The sequence below is a fragment of the Vigna angularis genome, chromosome 8 (assembly GCF_016808095.1).
Source record: "Vigna angularis cultivar LongXiaoDou No.4 chromosome 8, ASM1680809v1, whole genome shotgun sequence".
NCBI classification, from domain to species: Eukaryota; Viridiplantae; Streptophyta; class Magnoliopsida; order Fabales; family Fabaceae; genus Vigna; species Vigna angularis.
In genome coordinates this window covers 3,718,778-3,739,810 of record NC_068977.1, presented here as the reverse complement: position 1 = coordinate 3,739,810, position 21,033 = coordinate 3,718,778, and the positions used below count along the sequence as shown (strand labels likewise).

The 21,033-nt window shown below is 39.4% G+C and overlaps 3 protein-coding genes and 1 pseudogene across 5 annotated transcripts; 1 reads left to right on the top strand and 3 right to left on the bottom strand.

Annotated features, from left to right (window-relative positions):
- Positions 1-209: 209 nt before the first annotated feature.
- Positions 210-3,165, bottom strand: LOC128193528 (uncharacterized CRM domain-containing protein At3g25440, chloroplastic-like; annotated as a pseudogene).
- LOC108344576 (transposon Tf2-1 polyprotein) lies at positions 2,751-14,737 on the bottom strand. Its single transcript, XM_052867476.1, has 3 exons — positions 12,493-14,737; positions 4,832-10,671; positions 2,751-3,276 (listed from the first exon to the last, which is right to left on the bottom strand). The coding sequence occupies exons 1-2, from the start codon at positions 14,722-14,724 to the stop codon at positions 9,241-9,243; spliced, it is 3,663 nt and encodes a 1,220-aa protein (XP_052723436.1). The 5' UTR covers positions 14,725-14,737; the 3' UTR covers positions 2,751-3,276; positions 4,832-9,240.
- Positions 14,738-14,862: 125 nt separating this feature from the next.
- Positions 14,863-17,016, bottom strand: LOC128193527 (uncharacterized). Its single transcript, XM_052867159.1, has one exon. It carries the CDS (start codon positions 17,014-17,016, stop codon positions 14,863-14,865), a length of 2,154 nt encoding a protein of 717 aa, XP_052723119.1.
- A 285-nt stretch (positions 17,017-17,301) lies between these two features.
- LOC128193607 (uncharacterized CRM domain-containing protein At3g25440, chloroplastic-like) lies at positions 17,302-20,400 on the top strand. 3 transcript variants are annotated; one of them, XM_052867477.1, is made up of 4 exons: positions 17,302-18,676; positions 18,758-18,892; positions 19,029-19,437; positions 19,753-20,400. In XM_052867477.1, the coding sequence occupies exons 3-4, from the start codon at positions 19,150-19,152 to the stop codon at positions 20,275-20,277; spliced, it is 813 nt and encodes a 270-aa protein (XP_052723437.1). In that variant the 5' UTR covers positions 17,302-18,676; positions 18,758-18,892; positions 19,029-19,149; the 3' UTR covers positions 20,278-20,400. The 3 variants fall into 3 exon arrangements, with proteins under 3 accessions (XP_052723437.1, XP_052723438.1, XP_052723439.1); XM_052867478.1 differs by having other exon boundaries at positions 18,994-19,437; XM_052867479.1 differs by lacking the exon at positions 18,758-18,892.
- The last annotated feature ends 633 nt before the right edge of the window (positions 20,401-21,033 follow it).

Genomic DNA, 21,033 nt, shown 5'->3' with positions numbered 1-21,033 from the left:
ATCAACAAATTAGATAAAATATTTGTTCATTTCAAGGCACAAAACTCCTGATATAAGTATTAAAAAACTTGACTTCCCTTTACGGAAAACCTCAAATTTAATGCTTGTAAAGAAAGGAGTTGGGAGAATTTTATCCCTAATCCTACATTGACATGACTCAACATGGATAAGTTGTGATTTAATGACTAGTAAATACTAAGCGTATCAAATAAAGTGCTAAATCTAAAACTTTTGTAATTTAGAAAAGCCATTCATGGTTGTACATCGTAATTTCTGTAAGGCTACTCTTTCTTTAAGTATGATGATTACAACACTCGCGTTTAGCAAATTTCTCATTTTGTTTTTTTCTTTAAAAAGGATGTGGCATGTAGAAAAATCCTGTCAACTTCATCCAGCTTTGGTAAGTCTTGGTCCTTTTCCATGTTTTTCGAATTCAGAGACATTTGTCGTAGATGCTCCTCAAAATCAATTGTTTCTCCATTGCTTTGCTCTGGAAACTTATCAAACTCGTCCAAATAAAGAGGTTTTTCCTCTTTGGTGAAATTCTCTACATCCGAATCTGTCTCAAATATATCTGATAACTTATCGGAATCAGAATCCAACTCAGAGTCATTATCTGTCTCATCTTCTGTGCATCCAATGTTATCATCCATCAACTCTTGGTGTTTAACTGAATTGTCTAACTGAAAATTTGAAATTCTCTCTCTGTCAATGTCCTGGATTGCGTCAGAAGCATATGTATTACTCTCTGCTGCACTTTTGAATTGCGCTTGCAGAATTTCAAGTTCTTGCTCTAGTCTTGGAATATGTCTCCTCACAGCACGGAGAGCATCCCTGTATTTGGATTTATCCAATGCCTGCAAAAGATGAGAATCAACATCATGAAGGCACCGAAGAATTTTTAAAATAAAAAGAAACATCAAATTTTGTGAAACAGACAAGTAGCATGAACATGAGTGATTGTATGTATGCATCAAAGGTCCGCAAATGCAAAATTTCAAACGTAGCCGTGGTTGTGCAACTGAAGCATTATGTAGTAGAAATTTCACCATAAAATTCTGGACAATGAAAGACCAAGAACTGTTGGAGGATTTTGAAACCCCACACCCAGTTAAACTCAATTTCTATTCTGTATTAAAAAGTGACTAAAAATTTAGTACACAACACAGTACCTTCTTTCTCGAAAGAGACACTCGTGGAGACATAATCTCTGTTGGAGGTTGGGAGTAGTTTTTCCCTCTGTACATTATTATTGTGTTATCTTCATGAATGTCAAGCACTATACCTCCAGTCAATCTTGCCAGCTCAACAGCAATGTCCTTAACCTCCTCTGCTGAAAATGTCTTCACCACTACTTTCAAGGTCTGATGTTTTTTCCAATGTAGATGCATGTTCAAAATTACACCTTGGTAAATTCCTCGCCTTCCAACTGGCACATAATTTTTGCATTTAAGGCCCATCTTTCAAGAAGAAAAAGTGCTCTTCCGGTGTCAATATCTCAGGATCGTGGGTTGTTTCAGAAGATTCAGCAGGCTCAATCTTTTTTAGGGCTTCACAAAGTCTCTCTTCTTTCTTTCGAGCCTAGAATGATGGAGAAAACACTGTATGTTCAATAACTGACACAACAAAATCAAATTAAGTTTTCATAACACTTTTAACTGTATGATGTATTCAATTACGGTATGAATAGTTTGTACATAGAAACACTAGGATCAACCTTCGTTTGAGGAAAAAAAATGTCTTCTTCAGACAAACCCATGATGTTGTACCAAGATCAGAGAAATTTGATTGGAGTAGGCAGGTTGAAGAGTGTTCAAACCCCTGAAGTTGTCTTCTGTATATATTTTTATCTCTAGATCACAGAAATGGAAAAAATAGCTTATTGGTCAGAGTTTTGGTTGAATGCTAATTAAAATGGTTCTGTCAAGCTTACCATGTTAAGACAATCTAGGTACGATCCACTCCTTATCCAGATCTTGGATGTTTGGGATCTCCTCAGCAGACTGGGAGAGGACCAGGATCTCATGAATTCCTGGAGGAGGGGTTTACCTCAAGTATCTTCTCCTATCTCTGGATCACTTTGAGAATATGGACGTCCACTGAATAATACTACACGTTCTGATTTTTCCTAATTTTCATTCTACTCTTGGTCCAATACTACCACTCATATAATGAGTTAATTACATAGAACCTCTTACTCACCCTTGTTTGAGAAAGATAAGTGGGCTCAAAATTATTACCCAAGGGCCATTAACAAAGTGAAAGCAACTAAAATGTTGAAAATGTGACGATAAAGCTAATATGGGTAAGAAGAGTAACTAGGAATGCATATCACCTATTCAAGTAATTAAGTGTCTCTTAGTGTCTGGTTTGAAAGGAAGATGTTAGAAGGTTAAAAATGAAACATTCGGAGGTGAAGGATGAAATGTTGAAACAACCTTTTCTTTTTAACCCCAAGGCCCAACCTTTTTTATAATAAGCCCATTTTGTTTTTAATCCACGTCCGAGGGCCCTACATCCCTATTTTATGGGTTGAGGTTGAATTGGGCCGGGTTAGCCCCTAGCCGCATTTTTTTGTGTGACGAAGAATAAAGTATAGGGACCATCTAGATATCAATCCTAGAACTCAGCTAATTAAGATTAAAGTGTATGGTTAAGGTCTAATAGTTATTTACTAATTATTTAGTTACTAATTACTAAACAGGTGAGAATATTTTAAATGAACGAAACTAAAATAAAAGAATTGAAACTAATCTAAAATAACATCTGCTTAAAAGAATAAAGAATTTGAAATGTAATGAAATAGAGGAAAATAACACTGTCAAAACAGCAACAAAATCTACTTATTACAACTTCCTACAATCTAATATCATACAATCTAAACAGAACTCAAATGCTAAAAAATAAGGAAAGAAACTTCCTAGCTCGAGTGTTTTGCAATTGAGAATGAGGGTAGGAGACCCCTAAGGCAGCTGCTGACCAAGACGCACCAAAACGCACGTCGTTCCACTTAATTTCATCCCAAATCACTTTCAGACCTCAAAACGGCAGCGTCCCAGTAGAGCCTAATATTCAGCCAGTGGCCCAAACTTCAATCTGCAGTAGCGACCCAGTTCTTAAATCAGCATCAGCTCCAAATGGCAGTAATGCACAGCAGCGGCCCATTCTTCTTCGATCAACATCAGCCAGTGCTTGCTGCAGCAGCAGCGTTCCAGGGGTCTAGTGCGATTTCAGTGGCCCAATTTCTGAAATCAGCCCAATTATTAAGGGCCCATTCTGCACCAAAAAAAATCAATCCAAAATTATAGAAAGAAAAGGAAAATTAACAACTAAAAGAAAAGGATTTTTATCAAAAAGATTTTCTAAAAAAATACTAATATCCTAATTATTTACAAACACTAAAAATTATATCTAAAAACCTATTTTTAACTAAAATTATGCAAAACTAAAGAATTTAAAGAAAAACCTCAAATTAATCTAATTCTACAAAATTAAAGACAAGAATACACTATCCTATCCTAGACTCCTAAGCACAGAAAAATATGTAAAATTAGGGAGTTATCACACACCACACTTAAACAACTGCCCTCCTGGGTAGGGACAAACTAAAAAGAAAACAAAGACTCAATCTAAAAAGAACAAGACTCAATATGAAAACTTAGAAACACAGGACTATCTCACAATTCATTCAATCCTGCAAATTCAATCATTTCTCAGCCAATTCATCAAACAGAACTGTGCAATCATATTTCTCAACTTCAAACATCAGTTTCAGCAATCCAAGCATTTGAATAACAACCAAATTCAACCAATTTAAGCAATGAACACATTAAGGAAAGCAGACGTCAGTTTCAGCCTCACAGGAAAGTGTTTGCACTCAAATTCTCTCAATTGTTTAGAGGTGTCCTGTTTCACTCAAGCATGACATGTCAGCTTCCATTCTTAACTTTGAAAAGACTCTAAGTGATAGTGCCCAGCTCATGGTTTCATCTAGATCAAAAGGTCTTTATTAGCTTGTAATGAAAATGGTATGAAAGGTTAGAAAACACAAAGCTAATGGGAGTAGAAACTGTGAAGAAGAATAAGGAACCTAGAACTCAGTGCACTGTTTGTTTAGCTTTGGCCAATCCAATTTTTTTTCTGGTTTTCAATTCTATCAGGTCTTATCTTTCAATTCTTTTGCATTTTTCTCTTGTCCAGACCTGCTCTTTTCTTTTTTTTTTCTCACAACCAGATTTACTCAACTTCTTTTTTTCTTTTCTTTTTCCTCTTCTGGCCTAACTTTTCTGTTGCACTCACTAAGTTCCAGCTCCACTCCCTACTTCTCACAAGTCTCTACAGGTTGGGTAATTGATGGGAAAAGGGCTTGTAGTGAATGGAAACAAAGAAAATAGGCTAAGGCTCAAAAGAAAGGTACAATGGTTAAACTGAAGTGGTTAAGCTAAATGGCTATGGAAAAAGAATGCCTAAATCATGTCTAAATTCTACCAAGAGCAAGCTTATCACAAAGAATCAATGCAAAATCAGAATTAAAATTCAAACATGCATGAAATCACACAAGAAAGACAAAAATTGGACCCAAAATCTCTCAAGGTTAAGAATTTGCTAAAACTGACTTTCTACCCTCTTTTATGCAAAAATTGCTTCATAGGACTGAACTTAGATGCAAAAATAATGCTAAGACTACTTCTATATGAATCTAAAGCAGAAAACACAATTAACCGTTCTAATTAAAGAAAATGAAACCAAGAAATGCATTAAATCAACAAGAAATGAATAAAAGCATGAAATAGAACCTAACAGAACCTAGAAATATCTAAAAGCTATTTACAATCTAGATGTCAGGCCTCGGAAATGACGTCCGCTCGGTGGAATCCACGTGGCGAGCGCAGAACGAGCCACCTCGGCAGCGCACGTGGAGACTGCAGCGTCTGACGCCCCACTGACGGACGCCAGCTGCCGCACGCCAAGCTGAGTCAGAACCGGTAGTGGAAATTGGTAGTGGGATACACGTGTCCCCTGGGAGGGGACGTCCGTCCAGCATGGCAGTCAGAAACGTCAGTGAAGAACGTGCTGCCAGCGTAAGAACGTGCGTTCGGCAATGGTGGAAAACACGTTGCGACCTCAGATTGGACGACCGTCCGGCATGGGCAGTCAGAGACCAGAAGTGCAGAGCATGTGCTTGCCAGAGTGAACGTGCGTTCGACGGGAGTGGGAAGCAAAAGCTGAATTCTGAAATATTCCCCACTCCCTCTGGCCGCACCATCCCTGTGCTATTTCTGAGAGTTCTTTCTCTCTTCCTTCTCTTTGCATTCTCTGAACCTTCTCTCAAAGCTCTCTGCACCTTCTCTCAAAGGAAACCACCGTTTCATCCCCTCCGTTCTATTTTTCCGGCACTGTTGAAGGACGCTCGGCGTCAAGGACTATCAGAGAAGACGTTCGGTTGGCTGGACTGGTAAGTCTTTTCCCGCTCTCTACGACGTTCGTTTTCTATGCATGTAAACTCAATTCTTTCTATGCATGTAAACTCAATTCTGAGTGTACGTTCGTAATCTTTCTTAGAGTGGGGTAATTCTGAGTTTGGTGTTGGGGTTCGTTCGTATAATGGATTAACGAGCGTTGGCTAGTAGAATCTGAGTGGAGAATTCCAGGTAAGGGAAGCTTATTTAATTTAACTGTTTTTGATGCATGCTGGGTGTGAACGTTTGTTATTTTACTATATGGAAATAATGCATGATGGATGACATGAATGAATGGTATGAACGTTCGTTATTTTGACTGTATGAGGTTACTATGATTGATTTACGTGAACGTTCGTTTTTATGGAATGAAAATGACATATGTCTAAGTTACGTATGATGTATGAGATGTTCGAAGAAACGAGATATATGAAATCTGAGATTTTGGGTTGATATGAACGAATGAAAGTATGTGATTTTGATGAATTGGAATATAACTGGAATTGAAAATGAACTTTCCCATGAAAAACATTGTACGTTCGTTCTGGACGGTCATTGACCGTTCGGTTTTCCTTAGTAATATGGTTGAAATGTTGATTTTTTCATTTGGACGAATCCTCTGTTGAGGACGAGCGTCCTCGTCCTAAAATACTCCGCTTGAGCGTTCGGCCAAGCACTGTTGAAATATGGTATTTTTGATCAACTTCCTCCTTGTAATAGTATATGTATATGTAACTGTATACTTTCCCGTCCGTAAACACTTCTTCAAAAGTCCCTTAGTTTATTTTTCAAGTTCTACCAATCTAAGTTATTGAACGTTTGGTCTCACACCTGACGTTCGTACTGGGATCGTTCGGTTTTACACTGACCGTACCCTCAAATTGACGCTCGGTCTTATACGAGCGTTCGTTATAAATGAGGCTCGGTTTTATACTGAGCGCTCGCTCCAAATGAGGCTCGGTCTTATACTGAGCGCTCGTCCTAAATGGTGCTCGGTAAGATTCTGAGCGCTCGTTCCTTGCTGGCAAATTAGCGTACGTCCAACTTTAGATTTCCACGTTCGGTCATTGACTGGCATTGGGTTCAGTATGATAAATTTTATAAAAACGTTCCCTGGAAGTCTTTAAACATTTGTGTTGATAGATCCGGCCTAGGGCCTCTATACTTAAAATTATTTCTTAGAGTATTGGTTTGAAATCACGAGCGTCAGTTCATTCAACTGATTCTCAAGGTAAATGACGTTCGTCCAATGAACAGTACCATACTTGGCCATTCCCGAACTTAACTACAACTCTGCCGTTCGTTCTCTGATCCGAACGAGCGTATTTTGGTCTCGCTCGGAGCGTTCGTCCTCGTTTCATTGGGGACAGAACTTTCGGTTTTTGATGTTTTCCCCATTAATGATGAAAATGATTATGGATTGATGAATAGTGAATGATGAACAGTATCTGAGATGAAATGAAAGTTATGAATATTGAACGAGCGTTCCAGGTAGGAACGACTCTTGGAAAATGTTGGAATTTGTCAAGTATGACTGTGGGAAGTTAATGCTTGCTGTTCGATCCTGATGTTCCGTGAGTGCTCGTCCTCAAGTAGAGGGCGCACGTCATGCGTTGGAACGGCAGAAGGTCGTCGTCCTTAGAGGTACTTTGGACGAGCGTACTAACCTTGGGTGGCAACTGATGAGGATGCCAGTTACCACACCACCCGGGTGCGCGAACGCCTGTAACTATGCAGAATTCATACAGTCCGGACGGTCAGTCGTGTTGAGTTTTATTTTGTGCGTGCGTTAAAATGCCTTGATGTGTGATGAATTATGTACTGAATTGTATGTTGATGCATGAGTTAAATTATGTAAGCTTACCCTGCGTTTTCCTTGTGTTGTCTCGTCATGTACGTCCATCTTGTCATTGCAATGATCATCTGTGTGGATGTGAGCAGAGGGAGACGAGTGTTTGGAAGAGGTGCTGAACGAAGAGAATCTGGTTGAAGTGGAAGTGAAGACCGAGCAGTGAGACGCTCGGCTATTAGTTGTTGGCTTGAGTGGTCGTTCGACCTACTCATTCGTTTTCTTTTAAGTTCGACCGTTCGGTATTTGTACCGAGTAAACCGTTCGGTCAGGTTTTTATTTGTGCGTTCGACTTCAGTTGTAACTCTTATGTGTGACGTGCGGCTTTTACGCATTCGTTCTTTTTGTTGTAAGACTGTACTCAAGGACGTTCGTCCTTGAGCGTTCGTTCAAATTTTCAAATTTTGTTTTATTTGGAAAAACTGTTTTGAATTATTGTTAAATGTGATTTTCTAAATTTATAGTTTTGGCTGTATTTTTGGGATGTCACACTAGACAACTAAGGCAAAACAGTATGTAACTAATAAGAACCTAAACCAAAGCTCTACAAAGTAAAACAGCAAAAGGAAAAGGAAGAGAAAATCTAAACCAAAGCTAAGACACAAGTATGTTCAACCTAAACAAACTAAGACAGACAGAATGTAACTAAGAAAAACTAACCCAACTAGAATAGATTCAACTAAGACCTCAACAGCTTCTAACAAAAACTTCTATGCAAAAAGAAACAATAAAAGGGAAAAGAAATAAGCAAGCAAGAGGCAATAAGAAACCTAAAGCAATGAACCTAAGGAGAAAAGACATTAAGCTAACAGATCCTAATTACAAGTCTATAAAGGAAATAGCAAAAAGGGAAAAGAAAGAAACCTACACAATTCTAATAACCTATAACTATTAAAACATAGACGTAAAAAATGAAAAGAAACTTGAAACAGTATTTAAGATGAAACGAACCTACTAAGGAATGCTAGCTAAAGACTCAAACAGAACCTAATATACGAAAACTAAAGCAAGGAAACAAAGGTCAGAATAGAAACTAATGACAGAATAAGATCCTAAAATAAGAAAATAGAAATGAAAGAGATCTAAAAAAAAAAAACTTACAATCAGTCTTAAACTACCTATCAAAGACAGATTAACCAAACTAAAAAGAAGTTCTAAAACAGATTTAAAAGTAAAAGAACCTAAGCTCAAAATGAATGAAGAATTAAACTAAAACAGATTATGAAAGTAGGTATTTACAGCTTCAAAACGAAATCAGACCTAAACTAAAGGGAAAAAAAACATCGTCGGAAAAAAAAATTTACCCCTATTTATTACTAAAACTAATGCTAAACAGATCTATATTTACATTAAAACAAAAATTTCAACCTATACCTTCCCACCCCCACACTTAAGAGGCACATTGCCCTCAATGTGTGAGTGGGTAAGGCTCCTAAACAGCACAAACAACCACAGGTATGCACAAGATAGACAACATCAGATAGAATTGAAAAAGAAAACAAATTGAACCAGAAGTATGTACAAAATAGAACTAAAGAATTGAACACAGAAGAGCACAAGAATATACATGAACAGAACTACAAAAAACAAAACTAAACTACAAAGCTACATAAAAAAAAAATTGTTCAAATTGGCCACAGATCAAAATTGATTCTTTTTACTTTTATGAAAAACATATTTTGTATCTTATTATTTACTATACTACCTATTATTATGCAAGCTACTAATAGAGACCTATAACTGCAAAAGAAAAGAAGGGTAAAGAAAAGGCTTAATGGTATTGGTTTCGCTCCATGGTCAGCCAAGGTGTGCATTAGCTCCTTCCCATCTCTCTGCTGCAGCAATAACAGCTTTCCATTCAAGGCTTTCAGCTGGTTCTGCACTTTCCAAGCACCTTGCTGCATCAACCAGCGCTCCTCGTGCCTTTTCTGTTCATTCTGTGTGGTCCAGGTTCTTTGAGATCCATTGAGATTCTTTCCTACCTCCAAAGGGTAACCTTTGTGCCTTCAGTGTATGCAACCTCCTCAATATCAGTACCTGCACTAAGTATATCATCAGCAACATCCAGATCAAAGTTAATATGAACAATTGAATCACCCATTGTGCAGAACTGTCACAGGAAAAATCAGAATCATTTAACAGATCATCCAGAATATAAGCATCAGAATCAAAGCACCCATCAGTAGATGCATTTGTATAACTCACAGCAAATATTATTTCTACCAATTCAGAATTATAAGGAGCATCAGGCACAACAGGTAACTCAAGCAAAGGATTAAAAATAGTGTGCATTTCAGCTATACCAGTAGCAATATCAAATTCAGAGTTAACCTGGACTAATTCATCAAAGACAACCTCACCAGCATGAGAGGATTCAGTGGCCACAACATCACATTCTGCACAGCTACCATCAATTGAAATAGTGTCAAAATCAGTGTATAACTCTGTAACAGCAATAGACACATCAATATGCTCAATTTCAAGTGCTGCTTTAATAACCTTAGAGTCAATAAGTTCAGCAGTGTTAACAACAGGCTCTATAAGATCTAAGCACATACAATCAAATGCATCAAATGGCATAGGAAATTCAGATGTGGCAGTGGGAGTTTCAAGGTTAGAATAAACCTGTATTGACTCATAAAAATTGTCTTCTGCAACAACAACGGAATCAATTGAGTCAGCACATTGCACAAAATTATCATCAAAACTGTGATCAGGCTCAGTGCACACATCATAAACAGCATCAGGTATATCAATGTGTTCTACGTGAAAGACTGAATCTAAAATGTGAGTGTGTGCAGGCATCAAAACAGCAGTATCAATGGCAGGTTTTATGGGTTCAACTTTAACTAGATCAAAAGCATTAAAATGAATTTGAACCTCATCAATATTAATTTGAATATTCAGTTCAGAGAAAACCTGTTTTCTTGATTCACCAGCTACCTTTTCAGGTTCATTCCTAGCAAACTTTGCTGCTACCTTCCACATGTGTGCCATACAATCTGGAGAGTATGCATCTTGTTGCTCTGATTCACCAAATTGAGGTTGCCAAGGTTGACCTGAGTCTTGATAAAACTGTGGTGTGGAGCTCACAATGGCTGAAGTGGTTTGACTCTCAAAAGTTTGAAACTCAATGGCAGCAGGTGTGCCCTCTTCCTCTTCAGATCTCCCTGTCAGCTTGTGGACAGCAGCTACCAACTGAGCCACTTGATTGGTCATCCCTTGAAGTTCAGAAGCTGGATTTCCCTGCTGCAATTGGTCACAGAGTTGGTCCTGCCATGGCTGCAGCGACTGATAATTCTCCTGCTCAGGTTCAGCATACTGGTCCCAATGAGACAACTCTTGTTGAACAGGCCAGGGTGGCTGCTCACAATAAGGTTGAAAACAGGGAGGTTACTCACTAAAAGGCTCACAGAACAAGATAAATTGTGGTGGTTGAGCATTATAAGGTAAATAGCAATTATCATATGCAGAGTAGTAATTCATGCTTACCAAAGGCTCAATGGAAGAACACCAATCAACCTCTAAAATTGCTAATACAGAACTCAAGCAAAAATCTATCAAAAAAAAGAAACAAAATAGACAAGACTAACCTAACACTCTAAAACTTAACTCGTCGAGTCCCCGGCAACGGGGTCATTTGTTAAACTGATATTTGGTCGCACAAAATCAGAACAAACTAAGTTTCCCCACTAATGAAGTATAGGGATAACCTAGGTATCAATCCTACGACTCAGCTAATTAAGATTAAAGTGTATGGTTAAGGTCTTGTAGTCATTTACTAATTATTTACTTACTAACTACTAAACAGGTGGGGACATTTTAAATGAATGAAACTAAAATAAAAGAATTGAATCTAATCTAAACTAACACCTGCTTAAAAGAATAAAGAATTTGAAATGTAATGAAATAGAAGAAAATTACACTATCAAAACAGCAACAAAATCTACTTACTACAACTTCCTACAATCTAAACAGAACAGATATCATACAATCTAAACAGAACTCAAATGCTAAAAAATAAGGAAAGAAACTCTTTGAAGCAAAACTGCAGAACAGAAGCTAAACCTAAGTCTAAAAGAATGCATTAACAATCAAGAGATACACCTAAACTAAGCATAAAATCTGAATCAAAAGGTAAGACCTAAAATCTAAAGTAAACATCAAATCCTATACTCTAAACAGAATTAATCAAAACAATCATGCTATTACTATCAACTAAAACTGAAATCAACAACTAAATGAAATATGCAGATTTAAAACAATACCAAATCAAACTATCATATATGCAAATCAACTAGCAGAACATTAAAATCAAAAGGAATCTTAAAAATCAAAGAATCAGCAAGGAAAATTGGTTAGATTCAAGAACTGGAATCAAATTTATATAGATTCAGTGTACATAGTGATTGATCATATATCAGAAACTCTTTGAAGCAAAAGAGCAGAACAGAAGCTAAACCTAAGTCTAAAAGAATGCATTAACAATCAAGAGATACACCTAAACTAAGCATAAAATCTGAATCAAAAGGTAAGACCTAAAATCTAAAGTAAACATCAAATCCTATACTCTAAACAGAATTAATCAAAACAATCATGCTATTACTATCAACTAAAACTGAAATCAACAACTAAATGAAATATGCAGATTTAAAACAATACCAAATCAAACTATCATATATGCAAATCAACTAGCAGAACATTAAAATCAAAAGGAATCTTAAAAATCAAAGAATCAGCAAGGAAAATTGGTTAGATTCAAGAACTGGAATCAAATTTATATAGATTCAGTGTACATAGTGATTGATCATATATCAGAAACTCTTTGAAGCAAAAGAGCAGAACAGAAGCTAAACCTAAGTCTAAAAGAATGCATTAACAATCAAGAGATACACCTAAACTAAGCATAAAATCTGAATCAAAAGGTAAGACCTAAAATCTAAAGTAAACATCAAATCCTATACTCTAAACAGAATTAATCAAAACAATCATGCTATTACTATCAACTAAAACTGAAATCAACAACTAAATGAAATATGCAGATTTAAAACAATACCAAATCAAACTATCATATATGCAAATCAACTAGCAGAACATTAAAATCAAAAGGAATCTTAAAAATCAAAGAATCAGCAAGGAAAATTGGTTAGATTCAAGAACTAGAATCAAATTTATATAGATTACCTCCAGTTCGGCACGCTCGTCCGCTACCGTACGGTTACCTCCTTGCTCTGGACGTTCGTCCTCTCCCCTCTCCCTCCTATATCTTCTTCTCTCGTACACTCGCCAGGCCCTAACATTACCCTCCTCCTGAAGATCAACCTTGTCCTCAAGGTTGAAGTCGGGATATTGATCTTGGATGGTGAGGGCATCTTCCCATGTCGCCCCATCCGGACCTCCCTCTTGCCACTCGATCAAGACTTCTTGCCGTTCGTCCTCTCCCTGTTGCACCTGCCTTTTATCCAAAACTCGGACCGGCCGTGGAGACGGTTCCTCCATCTCTAAGTCTGTTGGTAACTCTTGCTCGATCCGGTGGTCCCCTACTGCTTTTTTTAACTGTGACGCATGGAACACGGGATGTATCCGTGCGGATTCTGGTAATTGCAGCTTAAATGCGACTGCCCCCACCTGCTGAATGACCAGGAAAGGTCCAAAATAACGAGCTGCCAGTTTAGATTGTACTGTAGACGACATCGTAGTTTGTCGGTGAGGTCTAATCTTCAGATAGACCCAATCTCCCACCCCTACTTGGGACGGCCTCCTTGCCTTGTCGGCCTGCCTCACCATTAATTCTTGAGCCCTGGCTAGATGGAACTTTAACTGGTGGAGTGCTTCATCTCTTGTCTGTAACTCCTGATTGACAGCTTCCACTAAGGTTTCTCCTGGAACGAACCTGTGCAGTGAGGGAGGCGGCCTCCCATAGACGGTTTCAAATGGGGTGCATTTTGCTGACTCCTGGTAGCTGGTGTTGTACCAGTATTCCGCCCACGGTAATACGATGCTCCAGCCCTTGGGCTGTTCGGAACAAAAACATCTCAAATACCCCTCCAAGACCCGGTTGACAACCTCGGTCTGCCCATCAGATTCAGGATGATAGGCGGTGCTCATCTTTAGTTGAGTGCCTTGTAATTTGAACAACTCCTTCCAAAAATTACTCAAGAACAGTGGATCCCGGTCACTTACTATCGATAGCGGCACCCCATGCAATCGGACGATCTCCTTCACAAAGACTTCGGCTATGGTGCGTGCGGAATAAGGGTGCTTTAAGGGAATGAAATGTCCGTATTTGCTGAGACGGTCCACCACCACTAACACAGCATCATATCCTCTAGACTTGGGTAATTTGACAATAAAATCCATGCTTATCTCCTCCCAAATTGCGTTGGGAATGGGTAACGGTTGCAGCAACCCTTGCGGTGATGATGTCAAATATTTATGTTGTTGGCAGACCAGACAGCTTGCAACGAACTCGGTCACGGCTTTCTTCATTCCCACCCAATAAAGAGATTGCGCCACCTTGCGGTACGTTCGGTAGACCCCTGAGTGGCCTCCTGTCTGTGTAGTATGGAATTCGGCTATCAACTTGGGCACCCAGGCCGAACGGGCTGACAGCACAAGCCTCCCTTTATAGTGCAAGCGCTCGTTCTCCAGCGTGAACGAGGGGTGGGAGTTGGGGTCTCTCTTCAAATCGTCAATCACTTTCCTTAACTCCTCATCCGCCTCGACTTCTTCCAAGATTTCCCTGAAGTCTTGCCAGTACGGGCGAGCAATCACCGACAATTCTTTCTCTTCCTGCAACTCATCCTCATCCTTGCGGGATAGGGCGTCCGCTACTTTGTTGGTTACCCCTGACTTGTACACAATCTCAAAGTCGTATCCTAGGAGCTTTGCCAGCCAATCCTGCTGATTCTGAGTGGTGATGCGTTGCTCCAAAAGGTACTTCAAACTCCTCTGATCAGTGTGCACCACAAACCTTTGCCCTAACAGGTATGGCCTCCAGTGATGTATGGCTAAAACCAGCGCCATTAATTCCTTCTCATATATTGACTTCCCTAACGACCCCTCAGATAGCGCTTTGCTAAAGAAAGCTATGGGCTGCTTCCCTTGCATGAGTACCGCTCCAATTCCCCTTCCGGATGCGTCACACTCAATGTGAAACGGCTGGTCAAAATCGGGCAGAATCAATACAGGAGCAGTCGTGACTGCCTTCTTCAGCCTTAACATGGCCTCCTCTGCTTGTTCCGTCCAGGCAAACTGCCCCTTCTTATTAAGAAGGTCGGTCAAGGGTCTGGCAATCTTGCCATAATCCTTCACGAACCGCCTGTAATATCCTGTCAGTCCCAGAAATCCCCTCAAAGCCTTCACCGTCTTCGGTTTGTCCCACTCCATCACGGCTCGTACCTTGTCTTCGTCCATCTCTACCCCCTTCTCGGATATCCGGTGGCCCAGATAACCTATTTGAGTTCTGCCGAACTCACATTTCTTCCTGTTGGCTACCCATCTATTTGCCACGAGCTCCCTTAGCACCGTCCCCACATGCTCCAAGTGCTCCTCTCAGGTACGGCTATACACCAGTATATCATCAAAGAATACCAGTACGAATTTCCGCAGATAAGGCTGTAACAATTTGTTCATGGCACTCTGAAAAGTGGCTGGGGCGTTGGTTAGGCCGAACGGCATCACCATGAATTCGTAGTGACCCTGGTGTGTCCGGAAAGCTGTTTTCTCTATGTCGCCCGCTCCCATTCGTATCTGATGATAGCTTGACTTCAGATCCACCTTTGAAAAGTATTTGGCCCCCCTCAGTTCGTCTAACAGTTCCTCTATCAAGGGAATAGGGAATTTATCAGGTACAGTGGCTCGGTTTAAGGCCCTGTAGTCCACACAAAATCTCCAGCTGCCATCCTTCTTCTTAACCAAAATTATTGGGCTCGAATATGGACTGTTGCTTGACCTTATAACGCCCGCTTGCAGCATTTCCGCTACCTGTTTCTCAATCTCCCCCTTCATCACGTGGGGATATCTGTACGGCCTTACATTCACGGGGTCCGTACCTTCTTTTAAGGGAATTTGATGGACCATTCCCCTATCTGGCGGTAGTCCGTTCGGCTCGTGAAATACGTTCGCGTACCGTTCCAAGATTCGCATCATGTCGAACGTCTGCTTCCTTGTCAACTCCGGACCGAACGTTTCTTTTTCCTGAGCATTCGGCCTTTGTTCCTCCTCCTTTTCTGTCTTCCCAAGCTCCCACATTAGCAACCAGACCTCTACTTCCTTCATCTTAAGCAGCGCTGCAGGTTCCACCAATCTCCGAGTTAGAGTTGGGTCTCCTTTAATTGTCATTTTGCGCCCTGCTTGAACGTACGCCATAGTTAGCTGCCCCCAATTTAAGGTTACCTCTCCCAGCTTGGCCAACCATTCTACCCCCAGTATCACATCCACTCCGCCCAACTCGAACAGGTGAAATCGTTCATTGATCACAACCTCTCCCATGTGGATCGTTACTGCCTCACAGCACCCCCTCGTCTCCTTTCTCTGTCCATCCCCCAAACTCACCCTGTAGGGTGGTGTATCTACTACGGGTAATGCCAAACCTTCTACCAATTCCCTGCTTATAAAATTGTGGCTGGCGCCACTGTCAATCAGAATCAGAACCTGCTTTGTCCCTATCTGCCCATGCAGCTTCATCGTTCTGGGCTGGGTGAGCCCTCCTGCCGAGAAAGCAGATAGCTCCATTTGTTCGAGTTCAACCTCCACCTCTTCTTCCCCTCCTGGCTCCTCGTCTTCTGCCAATATCAGCATCCGAAGTCCCCTTTCTGGACAGCGATGCCCCGGACCGAACGGTCCTCCACACCTGAAACACCTCCCTTCCTCCCTACGTTTGACGTACTCAGCGTACGGTAAATCCCGTATGTTCCTGCCTTGAGCGTTAGCGAACGTACGTTCGCCTTCTCTCCTTGGGCCTCCTTCCTTCTCAACAGTACTCGTTCGGTTCTGATTGTGGCGGCCAGGATCCACCCTTGCCACGGAACCGCTCGGTCTTCCCCACGTTGGTCCCTTGCTGCTGTTTCCCCCGCTTGCCCTTGCTCCAGCTTGGAACGCCTCCACGTCCCTTGCTAGTCTCATGACGTCCATGAACTCCTTCGGGTCAAGCAACCTGAGTTGGTTACGAATCCCCTCCTGTAGTCCTGCCATGAAATACCCCATCAACTGTGCCTCGGGTATTTTTTCTGCTTGGCTCACCAATACCTCGAATTCTTGGATATAGTCTCCCACGGACCCTGATTGTTTACAGGATGCCAGCCTCTCGAAGACCGTTCCTCGATTTCTGCCTCCAAACCGAACCACCAACGCCTCTTTTAATCCTGCCCATGATCGGTCCCTGGCTTTCTCCCTCCAAAACCGGAACCAGTGTCCTGCCATCCCTTCCATGCTGATGTATGCCAGGCGCAACTTTTCGTCCTCTGGTACCCCTTGCAGTTCGAAAAATTTATTCGCCCTGTAAATCCAGTTCATAGGCTCGCTGCCTTCGAATACGGGTAATTCGACCCTCTTCTTCCAGTACGGCTGCTCCTCTCGGTGTCCACCCCCTACGCCGCCGCCATCCCTCTCATCCTCGTCAGTCCTTCTTCCATTGACCGATCCCTGACTACCATCAAGGTGTCCATCATCCCGTCGACCTCGCTCCCCTATCACCCTGGGAAGCATAGGCTTTCATTCATGTTCATTTCTGAAGTATAACAATAAGGTTGCAGAGAAACACTATCAGGATTCTGAGAAGGCCCCGAGTGGTAATGAGGGTAATGGCAGTGCCAAAGAAAATAAGAAAAAATTGAAAGGGAAAAGAGCAGTTGTAAGATGGCTGAAGTTCTTTAGATTTAAGAAGAAGAAAGAGTATGAAAGGATGACATCAGAGGAAAACATTTTATACAAACTGTTGAAGGTAAGTTTTATTTTTTATTTTATATGGACCTTTCTATTGTTTTCAAACAGTACGTATGGTTTTGCTGATTCTTTATTTTTTGCACCTTTGCCTCCCTGTTCTTGCAATATCTATACATAGGTTTGTATTTCTTATTAGTATTTTCATACTACTCATGGCTTGTGTTTACCTTTTAGTCTGAAACACTAGGATTCTGTCACATATTCATGAAATAGTGATGCTCTTGATAAAAATAAATCTGTTGCTGTTGGAAACTTTGTAATGGGATAGCGTTTTCTTCTAATGTATGTTAAAACTTGCTTATGAAATCAACTGGAACACTAGAAGCCTTTCAAGCAATATTCTGTGAAAATAATTTAGAGATAGAACTGCTTAAATTTCTTAAACCATGTCCTGTTGTCAATAAAGATAAAAATAAATTTATGGTTCTCTGTATTGAATGTTGGATTGTTGCACTATACCTATTCAAATCTTTAAATACATAATTTCAGTAAGATAAACATGAATTAAATCTTTCAGTCTTTAATTTACAGAATTATTTTAGTGCATTCATTTTTATAATAAGGTAACAACTTTCCATCTAATTCCTCAAGTATTTTTTTTTTTGTCTTTTTTAATTTTCATAGAATTTGTCAAAATATGTTTGGTAAATAGTGTTTGAAGATATCTAGATTTTTAAGAGATAAGACATTGTTAGGTACAGAACCAGAAATCAGGGTAAAAATGTAATCTTTATTTGTAAAAAATCAATCTCTGCCCTAGTATAGTATCTACGAAATACAGACGGATATGTTGTACATAAAATTCTCTCCTTTATCAAGATATTTGAGAAACCTGTATTCTTCCTCCCAATTTCTATCAGTTGTCAATTGACTCTAGCTAGCCACCCCTTTATCACCTGTCTTTTCTGAAGAGAAAAAGTTATTTTATGAACAAAAGTAATTTCTAATACTAAATAAAAGTAGTACTACCACTCTTGTCCTTCCAAACCAGGCACTAAGAGACACTTAATTACTTGAATAGGTGATATGCATTCCTAGTTACTCTTCTTACCCATATTAGCTTTATCGTCACATTTTCAACATTTTAGTTGCTTTCACTTTGTTAATGGCCCTTGGGTAATAATTTTGAGCCCACTTATCTTTCTCAAACAAGGGTGAGTAAGAGGTTCTATGTAATTAACTCATTATATGAGTGGTAGTATTGGACCAAGAGTAGAATGAAAATTAGGAAAAATCAGAACGTGTAGTATTATTCAGTGGACGTCCATATTCTCAAAGTGATCCAGAGATAGGAGAAGATACTTGAGGTAAACCCCTCCTCCAGGAATTCATGAGATCCTGGTCCTCTCCCAGTCTGCTGAGGAGATCCCAAACATCCAAGATCTGGATAAGGAGTGGATCGTACCTAGATTGTCTTAACATGGTAAGCTTGACAGAACCATTTTAATTAGCATTCAACCAAAACTCTGACCAATAAGCTATTTTTTCCATTTCTGTGATCTAGAGATAAAAATATATACAGAAGACAACTTCAGGGGTTTGAACACTCTTCAACCTGCCTACTCCAATCAAATTTCTCTGATCTTGGTACAACATCATGGGTTTGTCTGAAGAAGACATTTTTTTTCCTCAAACGAAGGTTGATCCTAGTGTTTCTATGTACAAACTATTCATACCGTAATTGAATACATCATACAGTTAAAAGTGTTATGAAAACTTAATTTGATTTTGTTGTGTCAGTTATTGAACATACAGTGTTTTCTCCATCATTCTAGGCTCGAAAGAAAGAAGAGAGACTTTGTGAAGCCCTAAAAAAGATTGAGCCTGCTGAATCTTCTGAAACAACCCACGATCCTGAGATATTGACACCGGAAGAGCACTTTTTCTTCTTGAAAGATGGGCCTTAAATGCAAAAATTATGTGCCAGTTGGAAGGCGAGGAATTTACCAAGGTGTAATTTTGAACATGCATCTACATTGGAAAAAACATCAGACCTTGAAAGTAGTGGTGAAGACATTTTCAGCAGAGGAGGTTAAGGACATTGCTGTTGAGCTGGCAAGATTGACTGGAGGTATAGTGCTTGACATTCATGAAGATAACACAATAATAATGTACAGAGGGAAAAACTACTCCCAACCTCCAACAGAGATTATGTCTCCACGAGTGTCTCTTTCGAGAAAGAAGGTACTGTGTTGTGTACTAAATTTTTAGTCACTTTTTAATACAGAATAGAAATTGAGTTTAACTGGGTGTGGGGTTTCAAAATCCTCCAACAGTTCTTGGTCTTTCATTGTCCAGAATTTTATGGTGAAATTTCTACTACATAATGCTTCAGTTGCACAACCACGGCTACGTTTGAAATTTTGCATTTGCGGACCTTTGATGCATACATACAATCACTCATGTTCATGCTACTTGTCTGTTTCACAAAATTTGATGTTTCTTTTTATTTTAAAAATTCTTCGGTGCCTTCATGATGTTGATTCTCATCTTTTGCAGGCATTGGATAAATCCAAATACAGGGATGCTCTCCGTGCTGTGAGGAGACATATTCCAAGACTAGAGCAAGAACTTGAAATTCTGCAAGCGCAATTCAAAAGTGCAGCAGAGAGTAATACATATGCTTCTGACGCAATCCAGGACATTGACAGAGAGAGAATTTCAAATTTTCAGTTAGACAATTCAGTTAAACACCAAGAGTTGATGGATGATAACATTGGATGCACAGAAGATGAGACAGATAATGACTCTGAGTTGGATTCTGATTCCGATAAGTTATCAGATATATTTGAGACAGATTCGGATGTAGAGAATTTCACCAAAGAGGAAAAACCTCTTTATTTGGACGAGTTTGATAAGTTTCCAGAGCAAAGCAATGGAGAAACAATTGATTTTGAGGAGCATCTACGACAAATGTCTCTGAATTCGAAAAACATGGAAAAGGACCAAGACTTACCAAAGCTGGATGAAGTTGACAGGATTTTTCTACATGCCACATCCTTTTTAAAGAAAAAAACAAAATGAGAAATTTGCTAAACGCGAGTGTTGTAATCATCATACTTAAAGAAAGAGTAGCCTTACAGAAATTACGATGTACAACCATGAATGGCTTTTCTAAATTACAAAAGTTTTAGATTTAGCACTTTATTTGATACGCTTAGTATTTACTAGTCATTAAATCACAACTTATCCATGTTGAGTCATGTCAATGTAGGATTAGGGATAAAATTCTCCCAACTCCTTTCTTTACAAGCATTAAATTTGAGGTTTTCCGTAAAGGGAAGTCAAGTTTTTTAATACTTATATCAGGAGTTTTGTGCCTTGAAATGAACAAATATTTTATCTAATTTGTTGATCGTTCTAAAGTATTACCGAGACAATAAAAATAAACATATCTTGTTCTAACTCTGATTTGAGATATCAAATTGCTCATTGTTGGTCTTGGTCTTCCTTTTAGTGTTAATTGTAACTGAACTGCCATTCCTCTGTTTTGTTGAACATGCTCTCTGAGTCTCGCAATCTCATTTGCTACAACTATTATTTGTAAAAAGACGTAAGAAAAAAAGTTAATATGAATTCCACATACATAGTACATATACATCTCATACATTGATTTTGATACCAAGTGTTGTCAAACCTGCGAGTTTTGGTTCGGTTCCGTGCTAACAATACATGCAATTGGAAGAAGGGCTACCACTCAGATGGAGAAATCGGTGTTAAGCTCATAAACTTACATTTGCTACTTGATTTGTCATAAATATTAACAGATTTATTTATTAG

Coding starts and splice junctions, on each gene's coding strand:
- LOC108344576 (XM_052867476.1), bottom strand. CDS start 14,724: ATGGACGAAGACAAGGTACGAGCCGTGATGGAGTGGGACAAACCGAAG. Junction 10,672..12,492: donor ACGAGCGTGCCGAACTGGAG/GTAATCTATATA, acceptor TATTGTGAGCAG/CCACCCTGGCCTGTTCAACA.
- LOC128193527 (XM_052867159.1), bottom strand. CDS start 17,016: ATGCTTCCCAGGGTGATAGGGGAGCGAGGTCGACGGGATGATGGACAC.
- LOC128193607 (XM_052867479.1), top strand. CDS start 19,150: ATGGGCCTTAAATGCAAAAATTATGTGCCAGTTGGAAGGCGAGGAATT. Junction 19,438..19,752: donor TGTCTCTTTCGAGAAAGAAG/GTACTGTGTTGT, acceptor CATCTTTTGCAG/GCATTGGATAAATCCAAATA.